Source organism: Nicotiana sylvestris, chromosome 5 (assembly GCF_000393655.2).
Source record: "Nicotiana sylvestris chromosome 5, ASM39365v2, whole genome shotgun sequence".
NCBI lineage: Eukaryota > Viridiplantae > Streptophyta > Magnoliopsida > Solanales > Solanaceae > Nicotiana > Nicotiana sylvestris.
In genome coordinates, this window is record NC_091061.1 from 119172494 (window position 1) to 119196627 (window position 24134).

General features: G+C 37.0%; 2 protein-coding genes across 4 annotated transcripts; one reads left to right on the plus strand and one right to left on the minus strand.

Moving 5' to 3' along the window:
* Positions 1-4383: 4383 nt before the first annotated feature.
* Positions 4384-8455, plus strand: LOC104226892 (uncharacterized). 2 transcript variants are annotated; one of them, XM_009778990.2, is made up of 7 exons: positions 4384-4970; positions 5096-5270; positions 5578-5758; positions 5837-5920; positions 6203-6310; positions 7449-7718; positions 8060-8455. In XM_009778990.2, exons 1-7 carry the CDS (start codon positions 4649-4651, stop codon positions 8153-8155), a joined length of 1236 nt encoding a protein of 411 aa, XP_009777292.1. In that variant the 5' UTR covers positions 4384-4648; the 3' UTR covers positions 8156-8455. The 2 variants fall into 2 exon arrangements, with proteins under 2 accessions (XP_009777292.1, XP_009777298.1); XM_009778996.2 differs by lacking the exon at positions 7449-7718 and having other exon boundaries at positions 4390-4970.
* Positions 8456-8986: 531 nt separating this feature from the next.
* Positions 8987-20764, minus strand: LOC104226907 (histone deacetylase 14, chloroplastic). Of its 2 annotated transcripts, XM_009779005.2 has the most exons (9): positions 20602-20764; positions 19389-19636; positions 16621-16695; positions 14890-14991; positions 14521-14592; positions 11026-11082; positions 10629-10880; positions 9887-10068; positions 8987-9501 (listed from the first exon to the last, which is right to left on the minus strand). In XM_009779005.2, exons 1-9 carry the CDS (start codon positions 20639-20641, stop codon positions 9201-9203), a joined length of 1329 nt encoding a protein of 442 aa, XP_009777307.1. In that variant the 5' UTR covers positions 20642-20764; the 3' UTR covers positions 8987-9200. The 2 variants fall into 2 exon arrangements, with proteins under 2 accessions (XP_009777307.1, XP_009777314.1); XM_009779012.2 differs by lacking the exon at positions 20602-20764 and having other exon boundaries at positions 16621-16702; positions 19389-19527.
* Between the last annotated feature and the right edge of the window lie 3370 nt (positions 20765-24134).

A 24134-nucleotide genomic window follows, 5' to 3' on the forward strand; every position in this document is an offset into this window, starting at 1 on the left:
TAGCCCGGGACCATGTGGGATTAGGACTGCCGTGGGCCGGTTCCACACATTGGGACCGTTTGGCCCGGGACCGCCTCAGCCCGGCCTGCCTCAAGCCCAGGCCCGGGCCCGGACCACAATACAACATTAATTTCAGATAGAGGTACTCAGTTTATTTCACAGTTTTAGAGGGCCGTGCAGCGAGAGTTGGTACTCAGGTTGAGTTGAGCATAGCTTTTCACCCTCAGACGGGTGAGTAGTCCGAGAGCACTATTCAGATATTGGAGGACATGCAGCGCGCTTGTGTCATTGACTTTGGAGGGTCGTGGGATCAATTTCTACCGCTCGCAGAGTTTGCTTATAACAATAGTTATCAGTCGAGTATTGAGATGGCTCCATATGAGGCTTTATATGGGAGACGGTGTAGATCTCCAGTTGGTTGGTTTGAGCCGAGTGAGGCTAGACTTTTGGGCACGGACTTAGTGCATGATGCTTTGGACAAGGTGAAGGTGATTCAGGAGCGGCTTCGTTCATCATAGTCTAGACAAAAGAGTTATGCTGACATGAAGGTCTGTGATGTGTATTACATGATTGGGGAGAAGATTGTACTGAAGGTTTCACCCATGAAGGGTGTTATGAGATTTGGGAAGAAGGGTAAATTGAGTCATCGGTTTATTGGGCCTTTCGATGTGTTTCGGAGGATTGGGGAGGTGGCTTATAAGCTTGTTTTGTCACCCAACTTATCAAGTGTGCATCCGATATTTCATGTTTCTATGCTCTGGAAGTATATTGGCGATCCGTCTCATGTTTTGGATTTTAGCACAGTTCAGTTGGATGATGATTTGACTTATGATGTGGAACCAGTGGCTAGTTTGGAGCGTCAGGTACGAAAGTTGAGATCAAAGGATATAGCTTCAGTGAAAGTGTAGTGGAGAGGTCGGCCCGTGGAGGAGGCTATCTGGGAGACCGAGCGGGATATGCGGAGCAGATATTCTCACCTATTTGAGGCTTCAGGTATGTTTCTTGACTCGTTTGAGGACGAACGTTTGTTTCAGAGTGGGAGGATATAACGACCCATCTGGTCGTTTCATGAGTTACCGCTCCATTTTCCCCCATTTCTGCTTCTTTATGTCTTGTTTAGCTATATTATGTGGTATCAGGTTGGTTGGTTCGGCTTCGGAGTGGTTTTGTAGAGGAATGAGACACTTAGTCTCTTAAGTTGGCCATTTAGTTGGAAAAGTCAATCGGAAGTTGACTTGTAAGTAAGCGATCTCGAAATTTAGTTTTTATGATTCAGATAGCTTCGTGAAGTGATTTTGGACTTAGGAGTGTGTTCGGAATGTAATTTGGAGGTCCGTGGTAGATTTAGGCTTGAATTGGCGAAATTAGAATTTCAGCGTTTTCCGATTGATAGTGGAAATTTTGATATCGGGATCGGAATGGAATTTCGGAAATTAGAGTAGGTCCATTGTGTCATTTGTGATGTGTGTGCCAATTTTCAGGTCATTCGAAGGAGGTTTGATAGATTTTTTTATTGTTTGCGGAATTCGGAAGTTTTGGAATTCTTAAGCTTGAATCTGAGGGTGATTTGATGTTTCGGCATCGTTTTGAGTGTTTCGAAGATTGGTATAAGTTTGAATAGTTGTATATGACTTGTTCGTACTTTTGGTTGAGGTCCTGGGGGCCTCAGGATGATTTCGGATGGTTATCGGGAAGTTTTGTAGTTGGAATTTGCAGCTAAAGTTGCTGAGATTCTGTCATAACTGCACCTGCGGTTAGGGGACCGCGGGTGCGATGCTCGCAGAAGCAAGAATCATTCGCAGATGCGGCATCGCTGGGCAGAAGGTATAAAAAGACCCCTTCACGAATTTTTGCTAAGTTTTGCCATTTTTGAAGACGGGAAGAGAGCTAGGGCAGTGGGTTTTCAAGGGATTCGAAAGGTTTTAGTTGGGTAAGCTTATTTAGCCTTATTATTTGTGTTTATGACCATTTTTCCATTGTTTAATCATGGTATTAGTGGAAAATCAGGGAAGAAAGTTGGAAGATTAGGGCTTGAAATTTGAGGCTTTGATTTAGGGATTTGAGGGGTCGTTTTTGGTCGGATTTTGGTGTATTTGGTATGTATGTATGTACTCGTGAAAGTGTAAGGATTCTAGTTTTGTGAATTTTATCGGAATCCGAGGCGTGGGCCCGGTGGTCGGGTTTGGCCAATTTCGAGATTTTTGAGTTAAATTGATAATTTTCATATGGGTTTCACTCTTTTAGCGTATATTGATGGTTGTATACTGATTTTAGTTAGATTCGGGGCATTTGGAGGCTAAATCGAGAGGCAAAGGAGTCGCGGGTTAGAGTTTGGCTTGGCTTGAGGTAAGTAATGCTTCCAAACTTGGTTCAGAGGGTTCGAAAACCTGAACTACGTGTTCTATGATTACTATTGAGGTGACGCAAATTCCAAGTGACGGGCGTATGGGTATGCACCGTGAGAAATGCGGCCTGATCATTCCAGAGTACCGTTTAGTGACTCTTTCTTGCTAATATCTGTGTTGTACTTATGTGATTAAGTTAATGAGCTAAAAATCATGCTAATTATCATATTAAGGCTTCACGCCAATACTGTCGAGACCCGAGAGGCCGTTTCTTGCTATCATGTCATTAGCTTCAATTATATTCTGTACTCAGTCATGTTCATGCATATTATATCATGCCTCCGATTAATGCTATTTGCCATATCATCTTATTGTTCGGGCTAGTATCATGACATTTTTTAGCCCGTGTGTGTGGGACTGGAGAGTAACGACTGAGTGAGGCCGAAAGCCTGTTATTGAGTAACAGTACGGGATCAGGGCAACGAGATATTGATCATGCCTTCATTGGCGTGATGCTTCTCCGGAGTCTTTACACCCCTCAGTGAGCCTAGTTGATGATATCGAGGGATGGATCTTCCCTGGACATGGATCTTGTCCGAAGTATTGATACCTGGAGATGGATCTTCTCCATAGGGCTGGAATGACCTTCTTCGATACTGGATGACTACAGTCAGTGATGTGTATATATTTCGGGATGGATCTTCCCTGGGCCGGGTGGCCATATACAGTACCGAGTGATTGAGCACTTGTGAGTGGAGGTATATGGAACAGTGATCATGCTATTTGTGCATTGGTACTTAGAGAGTTTCCTGAGCTTATTACTCTGTACTGGTCATGTTGTATTTACTTATTGTTGCTTTTACTTGAATTGCAAGCATGTCTACTTTCTGTACAATTAAATGTCGCTACCTGTTGAGGTTTGGTTCGTCACTACCGCTAGTCCATAGTTTGGACTTGTTACTTACTGAGTTGGTGTATTCACGTCACCCCCAGCACCCTTGTGTGCAGATCCAGGTATCTCGGGGCACGGTAGCGGTTGCTGATCGCACCAGTTGGAGACTCTTCTTTGGAGATTGCGAGGTAATTGCCTAGCGACCGCAGTTCCGCCTTCTCCTTCCTTATCTTCCTTGTAGTACTTTTGTTGTATTTTTCTCAGACTATGTAGTCTTGGTTATTTCAAACAGTTGTAATATTTTACTCATGACTTAGTGACACCCGAGGTCGGGCTGTATTTTTCGCTTGTTTTGAATTTCACTTATTTATTTTATTGGATTTCTGTTAAAAATTTGGTTTTACTTTAGCCTTAACAAAAATATGAAGTATTTGGTAATAAGTTGGCTGACCTAGTATCACGATAGGCGCTATCACAACCGGGTCGATTTTTGGGTCGTGACAATAAAATCCTTCTCCCTCGGGTCCACAATAAGTGACCAATTTGCCTTGAGCACACCCATTAAGGAAATACTAAATTCTAGACAAAAATAGTTAGTGTGACTAAACTACCCTAATTAAATATTGCAGCATAGTTATAGTAGCACTTACTTCTCTTCTCAAATTTGAGGAGTAAAAGATTTTTTAGGGATACATACATAAGGGTAATTTTGAAAAAATAAATTAAATTTTTTCTTGATTATATAAATGGACACTTATTTTGAACCAAAATAAAAAGACAAATCGGTCACTTATTATTATTTAGCCTACGTGGAGCACAATCAGATAAAATGTCCACCAAAGCCCGTGTTAAGTAAGGTGTATGAGAGAAGGGGGTATTTAAGTTTATTTATTCAAATGTATGGAGGTAATTAGGACTAGCTATAGTTTAGGGGGGAAACTAGTAATGGGTGTCAAGTTTAAGGGTGTTTAAAGGTATTTTGTGTAAAGGCAAAAGGAAGCAATATGATTCTTGGGTTCCGAAGAGGAGAGGAAAAAGAGTAAAAGAGAAATTATGAAAAAGTCATGGGCCCCATAATGCACATGTCAGACAGTGAAACCCTCGTACAACCGACAATAATTGAGTCTCACGTCAAATAAAATTTCTCTCTCTGTGAATTATTGGTATAGGTACAAGAGTATACTAAATTAACTTTTGTAGATTCTTGAATGAAATACAATACTCGTAGTTGAAAGAACCACTCTAGCAGAACATGAAAGGTCATCGGTTGCCCAAACGTAAAAAAGAATGCTGCATTTGAGGAATCTAGCTAGATTAATGTGTCTGTTCAAGTATTTTTGATTCTAGTAGTAGTTATAGTGCCAAACACATAAATACTCTTTCACAACTGATCGATCATACATAGTTGGGCATGGCTTATATTCCACCGCACAAGAGGCACTCAAAAGGTTTGCCGTTGCCGGAGCCAACTCCGGCACTGGAGACTCATCTGTTACCTAGCTTCAGGAAAAAAGTAAATCTCAATTCGTTTGGAGGTGATCAGCAGAAGAGAAAGGAAAAGAATTTCCCTAGGAAGAATGTCGCTTACACTGATGATGCTGTTGTGAAATGGTTCACCGTTGGCTTGGCTGATCATTCTCCATTTTCGTCTCTTCTGAGGCTCCACCCTGTTTCACTCGAGTCCTTTGAGCAAAAATCACGCCAAAAACCTTTGTCTTTACTTCTCCCGGAAGGTACTACTCCAACTTTTTAGAGATACAGAGTGTCAAATTGACTAATTTTTAGTATGAACTTATACTGTTTCTGGTAACTTTAATTCAGTGATCTTCATTAAGCAATATGTATACTTTTTTTCTAGGTTGCAGTGAAGGAACAAATGAGCTTATAGATAAACCATGGCTTTTTGTTGCTGAAAATGTGAAGCAGGACTTATTTTTGTCATTTCAGCATATGAAGCGTGAGATGGAGGAAACCGATATGGCTGAAGTAAAGCCGTCTGTAGTTGCTCGTTTTGGAAAAGTTCTCTTTTATGGGTCAGTCTTCTTCATTTCACTCTTGTTATGCTTTATCCTCAATTCTTCATTTCACTCTTGTTATACTTTTTCTTACTTAAATCTGTCTTCCACTCCTTGTAATCACAATAAAAACTACTACATTAGAAGTTCACAAAGGCTACTACTACATTGAATGGACACCTATTGTATTCTTCTTTTATTGGGATCGAGAATGGCACAAGATAGATTATTTTTACCTATTAATTTTTGTGTTTGAAGCGATGTTGTTTATTAGGTTTTTCAAATACAATCCATGTTAATCCCTCTCAAATTCTTTGTGATCCAGGAATTCTTCAATTTGTCAAGAATCCCTAAAAACTAATCCTTTGAGTGAAACTACTTTGAGAAAAATGAAAAGGTTTTTCCATACGGATGTTCCTCCTGCAAATATGGATTACATGGAAAACCAAGTAGCTGAGAAACTTGGGCTAGAATATGTGCAAGGGAAAGAATTGTACTGTGTAAAGGTATGACTTTCAAGCTTCTAACAAATGTCTTACTTCGACTGTATTGTTTCTTTGAGCTCTCTACCTTATGTTTTGTAGCTTTCCGATGAGTTGCGGCCTGAATCTACTGTTTCCTGCAAATGTACTGTGGCCAAAGATCATAAAAAGATTCAGCATTATAAGGTTAGTAGATATAGTGAAAGTACAGGAGGGGTGAATTGTGACCCTTTTAAATTTTTAGTCGGCTACTTTTCGAACCTAGTCGATTAATACGGAGACAACCTGCAAAAAACTAGTACTTCGATTTAAACAAGTCGACTAGAAATTCAGAATCCATAAACTCAAAATCCTAGTTCCGCCTTTATTTGTTATCATCATTAACATATCTTCTGCCTCTTACCTTTACTTCTTGCAGTTTGTCTTTCTTTAACAATTTTTTGACACCGACCTTTTTTTTTTCTAAAGATTGAGTTAAACCGAGTACGCCACATGGTAGCAGACATGAGCTGTCTTGGAAAGAGTTCAGACTTGAGGTTAATTCTATATACCAAGAAAATCAACATAGCTTTATCTGTAAGTTTTCAGTATTTAATTTTTTTAAACATTACTGACAAACAACTACATACAATTACTCTCTGGTGCAAGATTTCTTGTTTTGTTCTCTTTTATGGCGTTGAGGGTTGAATGTTTCTCCATGAAAAAGAAAATAGTAACAATAAAGCTAATACCATATTGGATTACAATAACTACAACCAAGTATAATCCTACGTGTGGAGTCTGGGGAGGGTAGTGTGTACGTAGACGTTACCCCTACCCCGGAGGGTAGAGAGGCTGTTTCCGAAAGACTCTCGGCACAAGGAGATGAAAAAGAGGTACTGGAACAATAACAACCACATAAGCCAAGAAGATAGTGCCATCAACCTAAGAATCAGAAAAATAAATAGAAAAAGCCATATCAATAATCAGAATAATGGAAAGATACTAGGCAATCGGAACAGAAAACAATACAAACACAACAAGTACCACTAACAATCTAAAGCAAGATACTACAAACTAGCCTTACACCCTCAACCGGAAGAAAAATGCTCAATTATCTACTAACCTACGACCCTAATGCTCGCCCTCCAAGCCTTCCTATTTAAGATCATGTCCTCGGTGAGCTGGAGTCGCGCCATGTCCTGCCTAATCACCTCTCCCCAATATTTCTTAGGTCTCCCTCTAAGCATAGCTAAGATACTAAGCATAGCATGTCGATTAACTATCAATACATTAAAACAATTAATCTTAATATTAGGTATCCCGTGGGCGCTTGGACTCGCCGAAAATGTCGCCATGTGGCGTGTCGGTTCCTCCAAAAGCAGTGTATTTTTGGAGGCTCCAACATGTGCATGACTGCATTTTGGAGAGTCTGCGCAACATAGCTAGTGTGATTATACCGAGTGATTTTTAAATGGGAGAATGCATTTTTTTATAGAACACCAAAATTTCTAGACTTAGTGTAAAACTGTGATTTTGCTTCTTTTCATGGACATATTTTAACTGCGATGAACAATAACTTATGTTCCATATAACTGATTTCATTTGTAGTTTACTTTTCATCTTCTCATTAGGACTCTTGCACTGTTTAAATGAAAGAACACCACTAATGCTTTATGTGTAGGCTCCTTTTTGTGAGTGTTGTGCTTTAGATGATTCTTTGCATTTTTTTCAGGATGAGGAGATTAATGAAATTAAAGATCTTATTGGTTCTGCTATTTTGGACTCAGACGTTGAGGGTGGCTTAAGATGGCCCTTAGGCAAGAATTCTTCGGGGGGTCGATATGTCGTTTCTAGTATTGGTCACACAACTGCTAAATCATATAGAAATTCGTCAGTTAGGTTTAAATTTCGACATGCAGATCGATTTGATTTCAAATCTTCAATTGGTGAGGTTTCTCCAGAGATTTTCCTGAAAATGCCTGGAATTATATCCCAGTTGCGAGTAGGTTCTCTTTCCTTGACAAGCAATTATGTTTCTTTTTGTTTTCTTTCTAATGTTGTTTATCTCTGCTGCATGCATCAATGTTGGTCCGGTCTTACTGGGAACCATATCATAGTATTCATAGCATAAGCTTTGACTATTGCATCCTCTCATGATTTATCCACCAAATTGGAAACCTTTTCTTCCAAGAAAGATGGACTAACAAAAGCTTGCACGTGCCTTGGAAATACAAACAAAAACATGCTGTGCCTCTTCATTGTTGAATTGATTAGCCATTCTGTTTTATTTTTTTACTTTTACCATCACTGCTGAAAATTTACATTTTCTTACCTAAATTGCAGAAGCAAACAATCGATGAAAACCTGGTGTTTGAAATGCTTGTAGACAACTTGAAGTTAATCTGGGATCACTGTCTGTTAGATGGTTCTTCAAGCTGACCATGTTTTATTGCACCGTGGCCCTTCATTTTCTCCCTGCAAACATCCGCGGAACTGCCAGACTTAAAATTTCACAAAGTTAACTCGTGTTGGTGAAGAAAGGTTTGACCTTTGAGTTTTGCAGTTGTGGAATGTTATTGAACTTTGTAGTTTTGAAATGGAACAAACTGACCAGGGCCTCGGAACTGTCGACGGTTTTGTTATTAAGCCGTAACGCATAGAACATCGTTGCTGGACTTGCTATTGAGTTGGAACGTTTTGATTTTACATATATATCTGAATCGATGTTTGACAGTATAAGCTTCTAGCTTTCTACTACATGGAAACAAACAAGAGGATGTAACGAATAATATGGAAAATTAAGACAAATAGAAAATCAGAGAACTGGAGAAGAACATTTGCAAGGATCAGATAAAATTAGGGGTCAATTAAAAAGCCAGTTATATTTTACGCAGAATGCAAACATACTTGGAGCATAAGCATAATCACCAAACAGGTTAACTTTTGAATCAAAAGAGGCTCACGGTCATGGATGCTAGAAACAAAGTCATAGGAATCCAGTTTTAATAAAATGACCAAGCTAAAAAGACAAATGTAAAGCAATAGGAGAACAGTCGAGCCAAAGATGAACCACACTCTGTCTAAAATAATAGAGGGGATTAGTGCAGTATCTTTGAAACAATTATTCAGTTCCATAAATAAGGATGGAGAGTGTGGTAAAAATAGCTAAAGTTGCACTATTATTCAAACTTGTGGCCATGTTTTTATTAGTAAGGATCAAACAAATCATCCATAAGAAACCAAAACAAAAAAAAGAAGTTGAGTAGTAAGTAAGAAAAAAAAGAAAAGTAGCAACTTTTATTGCCTCATCTTGTTCTTAACAATTAAGAAAAATAATAAAAATAATGTACAAACTGCTTTTCTCCGTAAAGTATGACACCAGGAAAAATGGTGTTTAATATAATGACGTATATTAAATTTAGAAAGTTCCTGGTACCCTATACAAAGCTGTGTACTAATTCTAGAAAACTGTCACTATAAGCTTTCAAAAGGAATGTATGTGCTTCACCTTTTCTATTGCCTGCTTCACCTTGTTCAATGGTTCTTCGTGCAAATAGGCTGGATCATCTAGCTCTGCAGCCAGGCTCTGCTCCCCAAGAAAGGCACGAAACGAATCCGCAACTGAATTTGACAGAGAACTGAGATTATAACCCCCTTCTAAGAAAAACACACAACGCCCTCCGCATAAATCTTTGGCAAGTTGCTTAATGTTAGAGGCTAGCATGTAATATGTTCCTGTTGTGAACTGCAGGCTGGCAAGTGGATCCAACACATGGGCATCATACCTGAAAATTCTCAAGGACACCTTAATCAAATAATCACCGAACGTGCATAAGAAGAACCACAGTCCTATCTTAATATTTACATTAGGCATTGATATGCCAAACAAAGATTACACCTTTAGACTGCCAAAAACATCTCAAGAGCAGAAACAGAATAGGAGAGGCATGATAGGAGTGATTATACCAAATTTTCCCACCTCACTACAGCTTGCTAGTTAGCAGACAACACAAGAATATTACATGATCAATTATTCACAACGAAAGAAAAAGGAGTCACACTATTACAGTAACAGAATGGTAAGAAAGCAAAATGAACTGAGTTTAACTCACGTTTTTTCTTTTTTCTATTTCCAAAATTTTAAGACTATTTCACAGATAAGAAAATTACCCAGCTGAAACAAGGATTATATCTGGCTTGAACCTTTGAGCACATGGTACAATAACTTCATCAAACACCTTTCGCATTGCTGTATCACCTGATCCTCCGGGTAGAGGGAGATTCAGTGTTGATCCTTCACCACTTCCACAACCAATTTGATCTATCTTGCCAGTCCCAGGATAACTACCAGCCTACACTGATCCAAGGATATCGTAAGCCCATGACTTATTAAATTCGTCCAATTGCAGAGTTCCAAACCATATTAGTTTTACACTTCTAGGCGAATAGCTGGTATATAATGACATGAACTTTCTTTTGCCAATTTACACAATGGTTGGTTGAGGTGAAAAGAGGAGGATGCCAGCAGGAGTGAAGGTTGTTTTCTTGTTCATGTAAGAAGTGAAAGAAGACGTGATGAAAAAGTGAAGAGACATGAATCTACCAAACCAGAAATTTAACCTTGCTGTCGTTGGACAAGATAATCATAGTAAATGTATTTTATTTCTGCTCCATTTGTAACAAATAACATGAAGGGAAGTGCCACAAAAGTAATCACTAAGTGCCAAACAACCTTGAAACGAACATACTGTCAAGGATAATCATCTTTGCAGATCACTAGATCTAGCTCAATTATTAGATTAAAAAAAGGTTCTTCCCTTCATTCAACTACATTTTATACTAGCAGTTCTTTTCAGAAGTAGAATGTCAAAAGATTTTCAAAGCAATCTGTTCAATGTTATGTGTAGCTTACTTGGTGAGTTGAAAGGAAAAAAATATCGGGGTCCTCATAGAAGGCGTCATTGGTTCCATTTCCATGATGAACATCAAAATCTATGATAAAAACACGCTTCAATCCATGCATTCGTTGAGCATAACGAGCAGCAATAGCAATATTTCCAAAGACACAAAAGCCCATGGGCCCCTTTGGAACAGCATGGTGACCAGGAGGCCGAATTAGCGCAAAACCGACAGGAGGATCCTTGCTAACTTTTGATGCTGCAACCTGAAATATCATATGCAGCAATTACTCCAGCTTTGAAATGCTTTAGTTTACCATCATAATGCATCCTAAAGTGATTGCTACATTTGTAACTTCTAACAATAGTTCCAGTACACTGAGATATTACTATTTTGGATTGAGACATTACCACTGAATCAACCAACGAAATTCCAGCTCCAGCTGCAAATAATGACTCCTGGAATGTCTGCATTATTTAATGTCCACATCAGAGTTCACATTGCCATAGAACACATTCTTTGTGTTTTTATCCTTCTCACAGAAAACAATAATTTTAGGATCTTCAGCTCATAAGAAATTCAAAAATTTGCTTGATTAAGAATTATTATTTCATTAATAATAAAGAATTTAAAGCATGAAATTTCCTTAATGGAATGCTAATGTTGGGATTAACTATAGGGTTAAGGTTTCAGAGTTACACTCCTCCCTCATGCATAATGAATTTCTAAACAGCATCTTCATAATGTTTAGCTAATCAACATAAAGCACCATAAATGACCAGTTGTATCTCATTATGCTGCTGCTGTAGAAGACTCATACAAGAAGCAACTAGCTTTTCTGATGGGAGTTTTCCAATTAATCCTCTTTCATGGTGTCCTAGAAGATTGGTTAAATAGATGCTTGCCTAACATGGTCTTATCCTTCCCCTTACAAAAAATAAACTTGAAACTAGAAGATAACCTTCTTCCATATAGAAATAGGCAAAATTTTGCAAGACCAAAGCAATCAAAGTTAGTCGAACAAATGCTTTCAATAAATAAAACATCAGAAATGTTTTCTGAAAACGTTAAGTCACTGTTTGACAACCTGTAAGACCATCTTGACTTGGTCCCCGGTCTCAGTGGAATGAGCTCTGCAAGCAAATGCTCATCCAGAATCAAGAGATTCCTTAAGACTACGTATCAACAGTTTTTTGTGCGACAAGTGACCTTTAATGAGAAAGGCGAGAAAGCTACTCTTTCTTTCGTTTTATATGGTAGTGTTGAATGGTCACAAAGTTTAAGAAAGAAAGAAGTAGTTTAAGAAAGAAATATTCTTGGGACATAGCAAAAAGTGCTCTTAAAACTTGTTTAAACATGCACTGAAATTACTATGGCTACAAGAGCGCATCATCAAAGGGTAAATGGGATGTTTATAGTTAAGAGAGTCTCCAAATATAGATATGTATTATTCCCTTGGGAACAGACTAAAGAAGGCCATGGACGAAGATGACTTAGTTGTGAACTTCCTCTGAGGATAGAGTAAGAAAAGTAAACTACGAACAGAATGAAACAATCAGGTGATGTTGTTTGGGTTTGGGGGGGGGGGGTGTACTAGAAGGGTAAGTAACATAACTCTTCCAAAAGTTGCAAGAGTGAGTGCAATGTTGAAATACAAGAGCAATATATCATTGTAACTGGTTAATGTATTGGTGAAACCACATTTATGTTTTCCAAGGAAATCTGTACAAGGACAACAACATACCCAGTGTAATCCCACATAGTGGGGTCTGGGGACAAGGAATGTCAAAGTAAATTCGAAAAATAATGGAAAGACAGATAAATGTTAATCATTTTGGTCTCACGAATCATGTCAAGGAAGGTTTATTTCCAGTGGACAGAAGAGAAGGAACATAGAAGTGGCCATCCAGAAGCCAACTGAAGCGACAGATCTGCAGCAGCTAGAAGATTTATAGAAGGCACAGGTGGTTAGTTGCCATAGTTAGAGGAAGGAGGTGGAATAATCATATATTAATTCTCTGCACAGCAAGCAGCCTTATTTTAGGTCAGAATGCCTCCTGTAGTCCTTCTATCTTTGGAACATTTTGCAGCACTAATTAAGGAGCATTTTCTGGTGATATTTGAAGGATGGAGTATACAATCTTTCCAGAACATTACTTGAAACCATATGCTAGTATTTCCTTCTTAATCGATCAAAATATTTGTACTTATCAAATTTATTTGGTTTCCCTTATATGAAACATTTAAAACTCTTTTACAAAGGCAGTTATTTATATTGGAAAATTGATTTCGTTCTGATTGTTGATAAAATAAAAAATTATATCCTTATTTAGTCAATAGAGCAACTGATAATTATAGATATTTTTACAACATAACCAGTACGAACTTGCTTGCAGATGTCTTCATCCACATCAACTTCATTCCGAATCAGAAGGAAAAAAAAAAAAACTAATCAATGAAGAAATGCTCATGCAAAGCATGAGTCAAGCTATAGTATCTCTAATTTCAGATGCAAAGTTTTTCTATTTTTCTGTTTTTGTGCAAGGTGGCAATAGAGTAGGCTTCTAGACCGACCAAGGTTATAAGGGTAAACGTTAATTACAACTAATCACAACCTTAACCACTTGATATTGTATCCCTGAGGTGTAAACAAATCCACATGACAGAGGCGAAGTGTTTGGGACAAAATAATGTGTGTATGGTATGGTTTGAAAGTGGTTTAGATTGATAAAAGAGCAAGGAAAGATCAAAAATTGAAGTTTGGATAGAACTCATGCTACAAGACCCTCTCATGATGGGCGCGTATCGTGAGAGAGGGAGTCCTAACCAAGTATGCGAGACATGGTACTGAGGTCCATTGTGAGACCCACGAGAACTATGCATTGCCAGGCCACCCAGTCCCACAATGGCCATGCGTCGTGAGGAAAGCTGGATTGGAGACTGGAGAAAATCAACAGACAGAAATGTTACGGCATTCGCGAGCTGCATTGCGAGGCTTGGCCCTGGGAGGATCAAGCAAGCTCATGTCGCGATCCCTCTGCAAGAAAGTGAATTTTTGCCAAGGCAAAGGGAGCTTGTAGAGCAAGAGCTCACGTACTTTAAATACAGCAGAGTCGGGAAAGAGAAGAAAGAAGAGGAAAAGAGTTAAGGTTTTGAGTTATGCAAGGAGTATCCTGCCAATCAAGGTGAACGTTTAGTGAAGTTTTGGTGCATTTATGACTAATTAATGCTAGCCCAAACACTCATGGAAAATTTCTAGATCCTTAATTTAATCACAAGAATCCACCAAAGATAGAAATTTCAAATGTCTCCAAGAGGTAATCTTACTACCTAAATTTCATTTATTACGTATAAATGAGCTTGTTGATAGCACTTATGAGTTAGATTGATGGTCCAGTGAAGTTTATTAAATGAACCCTAAAGTTGGTTACTAATGAAGGTTGTTTAGGTAGTTAAGGAAGATGATGAATGGTAGTTGGGAGTATTAATTGGTATTGTACTGACCCAGATGTCTTTAATAACCTATTATATTGATAGGATCGAAGTGATGAACAAGGATTACACCTTAATGAAGAATTGGGTGTTTAGATGGCATGGAGCCTATCCTAGGCCTTAGGTGGGTCTTGTTGGACTTCAATGGCCATGAACAGATGCATGCGAATTATCTTTGTGCAGATTGAGTGTTGTTGGCCGTGTTTAACTGTCATTTAGGTTACGTGTTTAAGACATTCCTCAAGAATAAAGAATAATCAAATCTGATAAATTCGGAACACCAATAACTTTTTTCAGAAATCACAGACTATCTTCATCACGTATATTTCTGATTGCAAATAAAAGTGGAAACTGACTGCTATAGAGACTAGCATCAGAAAGCGGGAGAGTCAGCTTAAAATATGTATTCTTACTGTGGCAGTAGCATATGTTGGTCCAGATCCTTCGATGAAAATTAGACCTTTCTCTGAAGCCCGATCCATAGCCTGCAGATGATAGTCGACAAATCAAAAGAAAGATAGGATAAGAAAGAATAATGGTGACAATGGTGACAACAACGACGATAATAGTTGTCAGGAAAATAACCTCCGTCGATAAGCAACGGAAGTCATTTTCCTCATTTTGATAGAAAATATTTTCTGGTAACCAAAAATGTCTTTCTCATGAAAAATATTTTCCTGGAAAATGACTTCCGTCATACCAAACACACCCTCAGAGAAGTTCTGATTTACTGTACGATGACATTCAATAAGAAGAAGTACCAAACCTTATGGTTATTCTACCTTCTCAAGCCCTGAGATATATGCCCCAGCATGAACACTCGCTATGTCATCTATTGTAGCGGGTCTGAAAGTCTGCACTTCAACAATATCTGAGCCTCGAAACTGGATCACATGATAGCTTGATTAGTTGCAAAGGTATTGAAAAAACATTAATATGTGCATCTTACTAATGCACAAAAATGTTCTGGTCATTTTTATCAGACCCATATCCCCGCCCCCTGCCCCCCAAAAAACAGATCGTAGAGTGCTACCAGGAACTCTCCTGCCCTCCTATGACTAACCCAGGTGGTAAGGGTCATATGACAAAGGAAACTTCACTGCATTAATGAACATCAATAAAGATCCACCTAAAAGGGGTGGATCTTATTAAAGTTCATTTGTTTTTTACTTTATAAGATCTCCCTTAGGTTCCTTGTAGAAGTTGCTTCACACTTTATGGTAGGATGGTAGCTCCCATAAAATCCTTCCATGTGTTGCTTTGCACTTCAGAATAGCTCACTTAAGTTAGCTAAATAGCTGAACTGGCAAATATGCCAGCCTTAAAAGGTAATTAAGCACTCAAAACCATAAATTTGATTACTTCCAACATCAGTTATTATTTATTTTAGTGCATTATAATATTTATCAATCTTACCAAATGGTAGAAGGTCTGGTTACAAGCTAGAATAAATGCTTCTTGCCATATATAGTGATCAAGATAACTGACACCAAATTCTAGACTTCCAGCACATAAGTCAGAATCTATTTTTCCTTTTCTAGTAATAATCTATTTTTTATAACCAAAACATCCTCGAGAGTCAGTGGTATACAGTTTGCAACCCAGTGTATAATTGGCCTACCCCTCTGCCCTTCTCTTTTTATATTCCAGAGGCAGGGTTTAAACAAGTGACTTCCGCCTAACCTATACACCACGTGCTGCGCTTTTGCCACTAGACCAAAGCTCTGCGAGCTCTTACCTAATAACAAAATAAAATTTACTTATCAAATTTTTCCTTTTATTTGAGTAGGATGTCCGTACAGATCTAAAATAAATGAAAATCTAAAAACCTCTGTCCATTTAACTGGTTTCATGATGAACGGACTTTCCTATGAAGTTGTTAATGTGAGATATTATGATGTTTTAACAGATTCGGGTATAGTAAGGGGGGTTTTCAGTTATTCCCTTATAGGGTCGTTTGGTTTACAAACAAGTTATACTGGGAAAATAATGTAAGGATTATAATAGGGAGATTAAATAAGAACGAAATTATTTACTTTTTTTAGTAGATGTCTGGTTCATAGGATTAACAATCGGGTTTACGGGATATAGTATAAAACATATTCTTTAGTTTACACTACATAAACTTGGGTAAACTTGTATTTCCAATTTTAACATTGGCCTTCTTAAAGGACTTACGAAGAAGAGCTTTAGAGAAGGTCATCTTTTGTCATGTGGTTGTTTTCTCCCAGGATACGCTAACCTCGAAATCGATATCCCACATTGAATGTGGTATAAAATAACACCAAAATTGTGGTATAAATAATCCTAGGATTACTTATACCAGAATCAAAAATTTCAATCGAACATAGAATAAAATAATCTCACATTTTACCCCTAAATCTTATCCTTTATCCTGATTTAAACGACCCCTTAGGGGATATCTTATGTGCTTGTCTTTTATAAGTCACTGGTGAAAACAATGAACACAAAAATCAACATTGACATATAATTGCTCTGTGTTTGTAGCATACCTTAGAAGTCAGTTTCATCCTTTCCAGAGCTGTCAAAATTGCAGGAACTCTAGAGTTACATTCTGGATGTGATTCCTGAAAACTTTTTGTGGCTGAATTTCAAGAAATAGATATACCCAACACAACATAAAGGCATAGTAAAGGACATTAACAAATTCTAAGCTATAAAATGCTAGAATAGTGAAGTTTACAGCAGTGCTTCTTACCCTAAAGAAATCATGCAAGAGAAATATTAACAAAATCTGTATAAATAAAAGGAGGAGTCATTATATCCGATCCAATTGAATTGAATACTTTCAGGATCCTTGCACCATAGAAATCTGAAAACTCAGAGGTCTATCAATTTCTTTAGCCCAACGAAATTAAGGGGCAAGATCACATGAGTGAAAAAGTTTCAGATGGAACGATGCATTTTATTCCCAAAGATATTTACAAGCGAAATCTAGTTCAAACAAAAACATTAAGCAATAAACTATCACATTTATATGGCATCAAAGCCAAAATTTAACCACGATTTTAGGTAGCATCTGATAGAGCAAGAAAAGGCAGTGGTACAATTTGGCTAGTCCAATGTAACCACACCATGGACATCGCAACAACTTCTCTTGATCCTTCTTGTTTCTTTAACTCGAGGACAAAGTAGCGTATCCCTAAAAAAGGGGATGATGTAGATCTCCTCGGGTTATGTTTGATCTCCAAAATGCATTTGGTTTTACTTTGGGCTGATTAGAGGAAAAACTTCTCTTGACCCCTCTTTTTTGCTAGAAAACATCAAAGAGAAAGTGCCACTCTTTTTTACTACCAATAGCCAAGATACTCCTACCCCCCCCCCCCAAGAGAGATATGTGATAGGTGTGACTCTTTTTTTAATAATGATGGTATCAGGGACAACATGCGCTACCTCAACTATTCTAGCGTGTACCTACTACCTCCCACCAGCACATGTATTGCATAACTCTGTCTACCAAGGTTTAGGCGAATGGAAGAAATCACCTAGGTTTTTTTCCTGGGGTCTATACTGAGATTTGAACTTTGATCTTCAAGGTTTGAACCCACTCACTTCATTGACAACTAGGATACACCTTTGAATGCCCCTTTTATAGGTGTGACTTGTGAGCTAGGGTATTGGAGTGGAGTAGCCTCTTGGATGAGTTCATCTTGTAGAAACCCAATTTAACAGCCTAAACCAAATCTAATCTGATTTCACTTAAAATCGTGTAATTTAACTTAAATAATTAATCTGAACTTCTTGACCAAAAATGTTGACTTGATCCAATATGTCTTAAATTTAGGAATTGGCCCGTATTTTGTATGAACTAATCCAATAAAACATTTGATATCTATGTTATGTTTCAAAAAAGAAAGGAATAAAGGATGTTATAACTAAAATATGTCAATCTCCAACTAACCAAAATGTGACGCATGCCTAAATCTAAATAGATTTCACGTTGGAGGAGGAATTATACGTGGAATGAGAAGGATCTTAGTTGTAAGACATCTAATTAAACGGTCACCGGGATTGAGATCTAGAACTATAACATACATGAGTTCAAGAAATCTGATAGAGAATCAAATGGCACCTTGGAAAGAACAAAGAGCAGGCATTTCCTACAAGAACATTGTTTAATTGCAGCTAAGTGAACCTTGGAAATAATATATACTTTTGGCACATTCTGGCGACAGAATGACATGAACTACATGCTACAGAATATATATAACTTTTTCTTTGAAAGCATATACTAAGATTTTCTACCTAGTTGTCAAAAAAATATCTCACTAGGAAACTCAATAAGTACAAGACACACGGTGAGAATATAGAGAGATAATAGGCATAAAGGCTGTACTGTGCTAATATCTGCAATTAAATGGAAACCAAAAAATAAATATGTATTGCATTATTGCTTCTCCCTTTGGCAGCCAGACTTTGATGGGTAGTTCACAAAGGTTGCAAAGAACTTAGTGACAGCATATTTCGAGGTATATGACATAAAATAGTTCTTTATTTCAGATTTCAGTACAATTCAAATTGATCTAGATACTTGAAACAATTTGTACCTCCTAAGAAAAATTCTTTTTAAAAGAAGAAAGAAAAGAAAAGAACTTTGGGCTGTAAAAGAAAATAATTCTATCTAGTTGCAAGTCTGAATATGAAAGGTTGAAAAATTTGTGAGTAAGTTGCTCTGCAATCGGTAGTAAGTTTGATTGTGCTCCTCAATTTTCTATCTTTAATGACAATTCAACCTAATTCTGCATGTATACCAGTATGAAAGATTACAAGACAGTCATATATTATCAGTTCAGACTATCATCCAGAGGAGGGCCATTACTTCTGCTGCTTGCAAAAGTAGGTTGGAATAATGATTGATTGTTGTAGTAGCGCATACATTTTTCTTTACAATTGGAAGAATAAGTACCCATTTTGCAGTCAACAATTACGCTCTAAGCCTCTATCTTTTGTCACTTATCTGCTTTCCCCGCGTGCACATAATTAAGTGTAGAATTGCTAAGCAGAACAAACTAAATATAAAAGTCCGGGTTCCTTCCTCCACAAGTCATATGCGGTGGCAAGGTTGGCAAATGATCTAGACCGTAACAGCTTATATAGCTTTAGTTTAACTCTTTTGGTGGGTGTCAAATAAGCGATATAAGAAATTGTTAGGCATGAGCTTAGTCCAACGCAGCTTTAAGAGAAGATGCTATAAAGTAAACAATTCCTTGGAACCCCAAAGCTAGCTTCATAATGCATATGGTAAGTAGATTTACTTTACCTGATTATGACCCATTGCGGGTGCAGAAACATAAATCACTTTTGCACTAACTCCAATATGATCAGAAGGCAAGCCAGCATTGCTTCCCTGCTGATTTGAACAATAAATAGTGCCTCGAGCACTCGTTGACGAATACCCCTTTTCTGGTCCGATGTGCTTCTGGAGATCTATATACTTAACGGCAATTCCATTCTTGGAATACTTCTTATGAGAGTAAACGTGATGTCTAACCCAGAACAGCAAGTTACCTGCCAAAAGGAATTGAAACAATTATGCCCATCTGTTTAAGAGAAAGAGCAGTCCATTTTGAAGGAAAATAAATAAATAAAACAACTATGTGACAACAAGATTAGACAAGATGATCTTCCACAATAGGAGTGTTTCAACAGAAATTGTGCATTTTTTCAATGAGATAAGTAGGAACATCAACCCCTTCTACAACCCATACATAAAATTAAATTTTGCAGCAGAAACACGTTGTAGAGTCCAAATGCATTTCCAATGCAATCAAACTTCGGAGCTTAATTAACTGCATGTAGTTAGGAGTTTTACACATTTACACCTCCCCGTCTGTCTTTGTTCTAGTCATTATCCTTTTCTTTTTCTTAAATTTTTGTGACCACGAGGTCACTGGTTCGAACAGTAGAAACATCCTCTTGCAAAATGCAGGGTAACGCACAATATACACTCGTGGTCCGGCCTTCCCCGGACCCCACGTATAGCGGGAACTTAGTGCACTGTCCCGCCTTTTTTTTTTCCTTAATTCATTTTGGCCAACTTAACATAGTCAAATATCCATTTTTCTAATTAAATTAATGAACAAACATGTAAATTTCCTTGTTAACAACTATTGTAATATAGCATAACTCACACTAGGCCACAATTTCTTTTCTAGATATCACTCAGTATAAAATCAACTATTAGGACTAATTGTTTTCATACAAAGATGAGCTGTTTACCATGCCTCCAAAATCCCATCAACAAGATGTAAAATGAAAATAATAAGGCAACTATTTACAAGCAATTGTCAGAAAATTCAACAGTATAAACCAATTCAGGAAAATACTCACGTCCCACAGAAGAGCAATCCCCCAATTTATAAAATTCTATTCTTAACCCCACTGAGAGTTCGGCACAATACATTATAATATACAGATGAAGAAGAAATTAAATTATGAAAAAGAATTTGGGTTGGGTTGGGGGGAAAGAGTACCTCCTCCAAAGCTTCTTGAACAAACAGCAGGAAGCTCCATTCACCGCCGAAGAAACTATTTACACAATTTATAAGCTCTCTGAACGTCACAGAGCTATTATAATTAGATATCTGTGTCCAGATTTGTTTCTTTCTTTCTTTTTTCTTGATATCATGGAATTTTGCTGAACACAGAATTTAGAAGAAAACTTGTTTGGTACCGTCTGACCAAGGGCATTCTTGGAATTTTGATGTGTAAGTGCTAACGTGTATCTCTATTTGAAATTTTCAGCCACCCGGTAGCAGTCCGTCATAAGGCTGCTTATCGGGCGGATTGAACGGTTATTTACTCTTAACAGTTTGGTTTATCGGTTTTTAAATATATTAATCTGCTAGTCATTCAATAAGATATCGGGCGGATTGGTATCGGTTTAGCTCTTATTGGATGATTTATCGGCCTAATTCAATCAAAATAAAATAAAATTTAGTCTCTATATATTTAAATAGGTGGTCGACGTACTAAGAGGGGCGAAGCAAAAAAGGCACCGTAATAGATAAATCATCTGTCTAGAATCTTATTTATGATTATGCACATTGGCCTTAGTCCATGTAAAAGATTTCCAATTGGTCGTTCCAGGGTTTCTGATGAGCTAGAGAAATCCAAAATTTGGAAACTGACTGAAATTAGTGAACCTGCTCAAGTTCGTTCCTCGAGGCTTCCAGATAGTCTACTGTCCGTGAGAGTAAGCATATGGTTCCTTTCTGTTGCTTATTTGTTTTATTTCTTCTACTTGGGGGTGAGGTGTCTAGGAGTTCACTGTTAGCTAGTTGTTCCCGAACAAGTTTTTGTCCGATCAATTTATTTTACTGGAAAGAAAAAATATGTAACTACACTGATTTTATAAATTAGGTTTCATAAGTACTCCAGTGCTGTCAAAGTAGGGTTTTTGATTATTTAATATATATATGGATAAAAATAAAATTTATATATATATATATATATATATATATATATATATATATATAAATATATATATTCTTAACGAGTTAACGGATTATCCGTTAAGAAAATTGAATAATCTGCTCCCAAACCGATAAGCCGTTAATAAAAAAATTTCAATCTGTTCCCCGTCCGTTAAACTGTTAACCCGATACCAATAAGCCATTAAGCTTCGGTTTCGGTTCGGTTTTCGGTTTCGGTTTGGTTTTGAACACCCCTAGTCCGTCATATTTTGCACTCTTAGGGGTCGTTTGGTATGAGGTATAAGAAGGTATAAGGATGGTATAAAAATTTAATATCACCTTAATATTATGTTTGGTTAGCAAATCAGATATAAGTTATAACACCGGGATAACTTATACCTTATAAGGGTGGGGTAATTAGCACCGGTATAACTTATACCTTCTTCTTAGAATTATGCAATTGTTATTCTTAATACAACATACCAAACAGTGAATAAATAACAATCTCAGCATAACTAATCCCAACATAACTTATCCCGGCATAACTTATAACGGCATAATTTGTTTGGTATGAGTGATAACGAATAATTAATTTCGCACTTAAATTTGAGATGAGTTTATTTTAGATTTGGTTGGAATAAAATCGTAATATAACTAATTCTGAAATTAGTTATTCCGGAATTGTAATGTTTTTATATTCCTATGAGAATATATGATAACTAATTCTCGGATAATTAACTATGGGATAACTTGTTTCCCAACTAGGATAGTTTGATATAGATATAAGTTAGGCATGGATTGTAATACACAAATTAAGTTGTGCATAGATCAGTAAAAATGAATTCTAATGCATAGATTATTTTTGTTGGTGTTAGTTCATTATAAAAATAGAATATATGGTGTGTAACTTAGTGGGCGTTAGGACATAAGAATTGTAAAATTCAAAAAAAAAAGTGAAAAAAAATTTCAAGTGAAAATGGTATTTGAAAATTAGAGTTGTGTTTGGACATGAATATAATTTTGGGTTATTTTTTATGTTTCGTGAGTGATCTAAGTGAAAATTTTGAAAAAACAGTTTTTTGAAGTTTTTCAAATTTTCGAAAAATGCCAAAATGCATTTTCAAGTAAAAATTGAAAATTTTATAAACAAACGCTGATTTCGAAAAAAAGTAAAAAAAAAAAATCGAATAAAGGGAAAAAGAAATTATGTCCAAACGGGCTCTTAATTTTGTGTTTGATTTAGAACTATATAAAAATTAGTTTACAACTATACCCTTGAAATTTTATAGGACTTTTCTATTTCATTTAACTGGAAGATCAAAGTTTCAAGCCTTTTTGTTCCTCCTTCATATTTCGTGTCCCTTTGTTTAATATAAAAACAAACAGTTTCATATCCATTTGCTTGGATATCATTTATGGATTTCAATAAATATCTTGCATATCCCAGAGAAACAACTAATAGCAGCGATCAGCTCACTTCATCGTGATATCACAACAATAATACTTCTGCGCGAGGATATAAAGATTGTTTCCAATTAATCCTCGGTTCAAGAAAACATAAGTACCATATTAATAAAAATATAAATATACAGTTGTTTAAGCTGAATTAATATTTGATATCACCAATTTTTGCGTGTACTAGTTTTTGAGCCAATTAGAATCATGCGAATCTATTGCAGTTTGAATTGTAGGCATAAATTAGATCTATTTCTTGACACTGGTTTCAGTTTGAAAAGGATATTTTGTAATTTTGAAATCTTTATCCATGTATTGTGTATACGGTTAAAATCATATGCCTCCGATTTATAGGCTCGAGGGGTAGTCATGAGCCCGAGTTCAGGCAAGGTCGAGTTCGAGCCCGATAGATCAGACTCGAGCTCGAACATAGGAGGCAATGCCCGAGGATCAGAGTACGATGAATACCGTAGCCGAGTACGCTCGACCCCGAAATAATGCCGTTACAGGCTTCTAACAGAATGAACGAGATTCCTGTCATGCCCCCAAAATTATGGCGCAAATCCCCGAATAGAATTGTACGATTCCGTACTAGGCAGTTAGACAGCTGTCCTAATAATATTCCTTACTGCAAATAGAAATGTACCTTATTTAGGGTTCCCCTATTATATAAAGGGGACCTCAATCATTTGTAAAGATCATCTAATCATTGGCAAAGGATATACTATCTTACTTTTTCTGGCTCATTATTCATGAGGATTGTCTTTTCTCTTGACTGTTCTTACTTTATAGTTCTTGGTTCATCTCGAAGTCACTAAGCTCGAGGTCGATACTGCTAAGCAACATTGGTTTGATTCACTTATTTTTTTTTCATTTTTACTTCATACTTCTTGACTATTAATTGGTATTGAACTAAATCATGTAGCATTAAATCCACAAATCAAATTTAATTGTCACTCATATTTTCGAGGTAAACAGTTTGGCGCCCACCGTGAGGCTAAAGATAATAGTAATTATTTTATTACTAATTCTCATTACGCATGTTATTTTTACATTTTTTCTTGTCAAGATTTTCTGATTCTCAGGATTAAACATGTCAAACTCGCAAAATGCACATGTTTATGACAATGAAATTC

Bases quoted from the DNA above. Each gene is read 5' to 3' on its own strand.
- LOC104226892 (XM_009778990.2), top strand. From the start codon at position 4,649: ATGGCTTATATTCCACCGCACAAGAGGCACTCAAAAGGTTTGCCGTTG. The intron at 5,271-5,577 runs GTCAGTCTTCTT...TTTGTGATCCAG, and splicing joins GGAAAAGTTCTCTTTTATGG to GAATTCTTCAATTTGTCAAG. The intron at 7,719-8,059 runs GTAGGTTCTCTT...CCTAAATTGCAG, and splicing joins GAATTATATCCCAGTTGCGA to AAGCAAACAATCGATGAAAA.
- LOC104226907 (XM_009779005.2), bottom strand. From the start codon at position 20,641: ATGGAGCTTCCTGCTGTTTGTTCAAGAAGCTTTGGAGGAG. The intron at 14,992-16,620 runs GTATGCTACAAA...CATGTGATCCAG, and splicing joins GGATGAAACTGACTTCTAAG to TTTCGAGGCTCAGATATTGT. The intron at 9,502-9,886 runs GTAATTTTCTTA...GAGAATTTTCAG, and splicing joins ATAATCCTTGTTTCAGCTGG to GTATGATGCCCATGTGTTGG.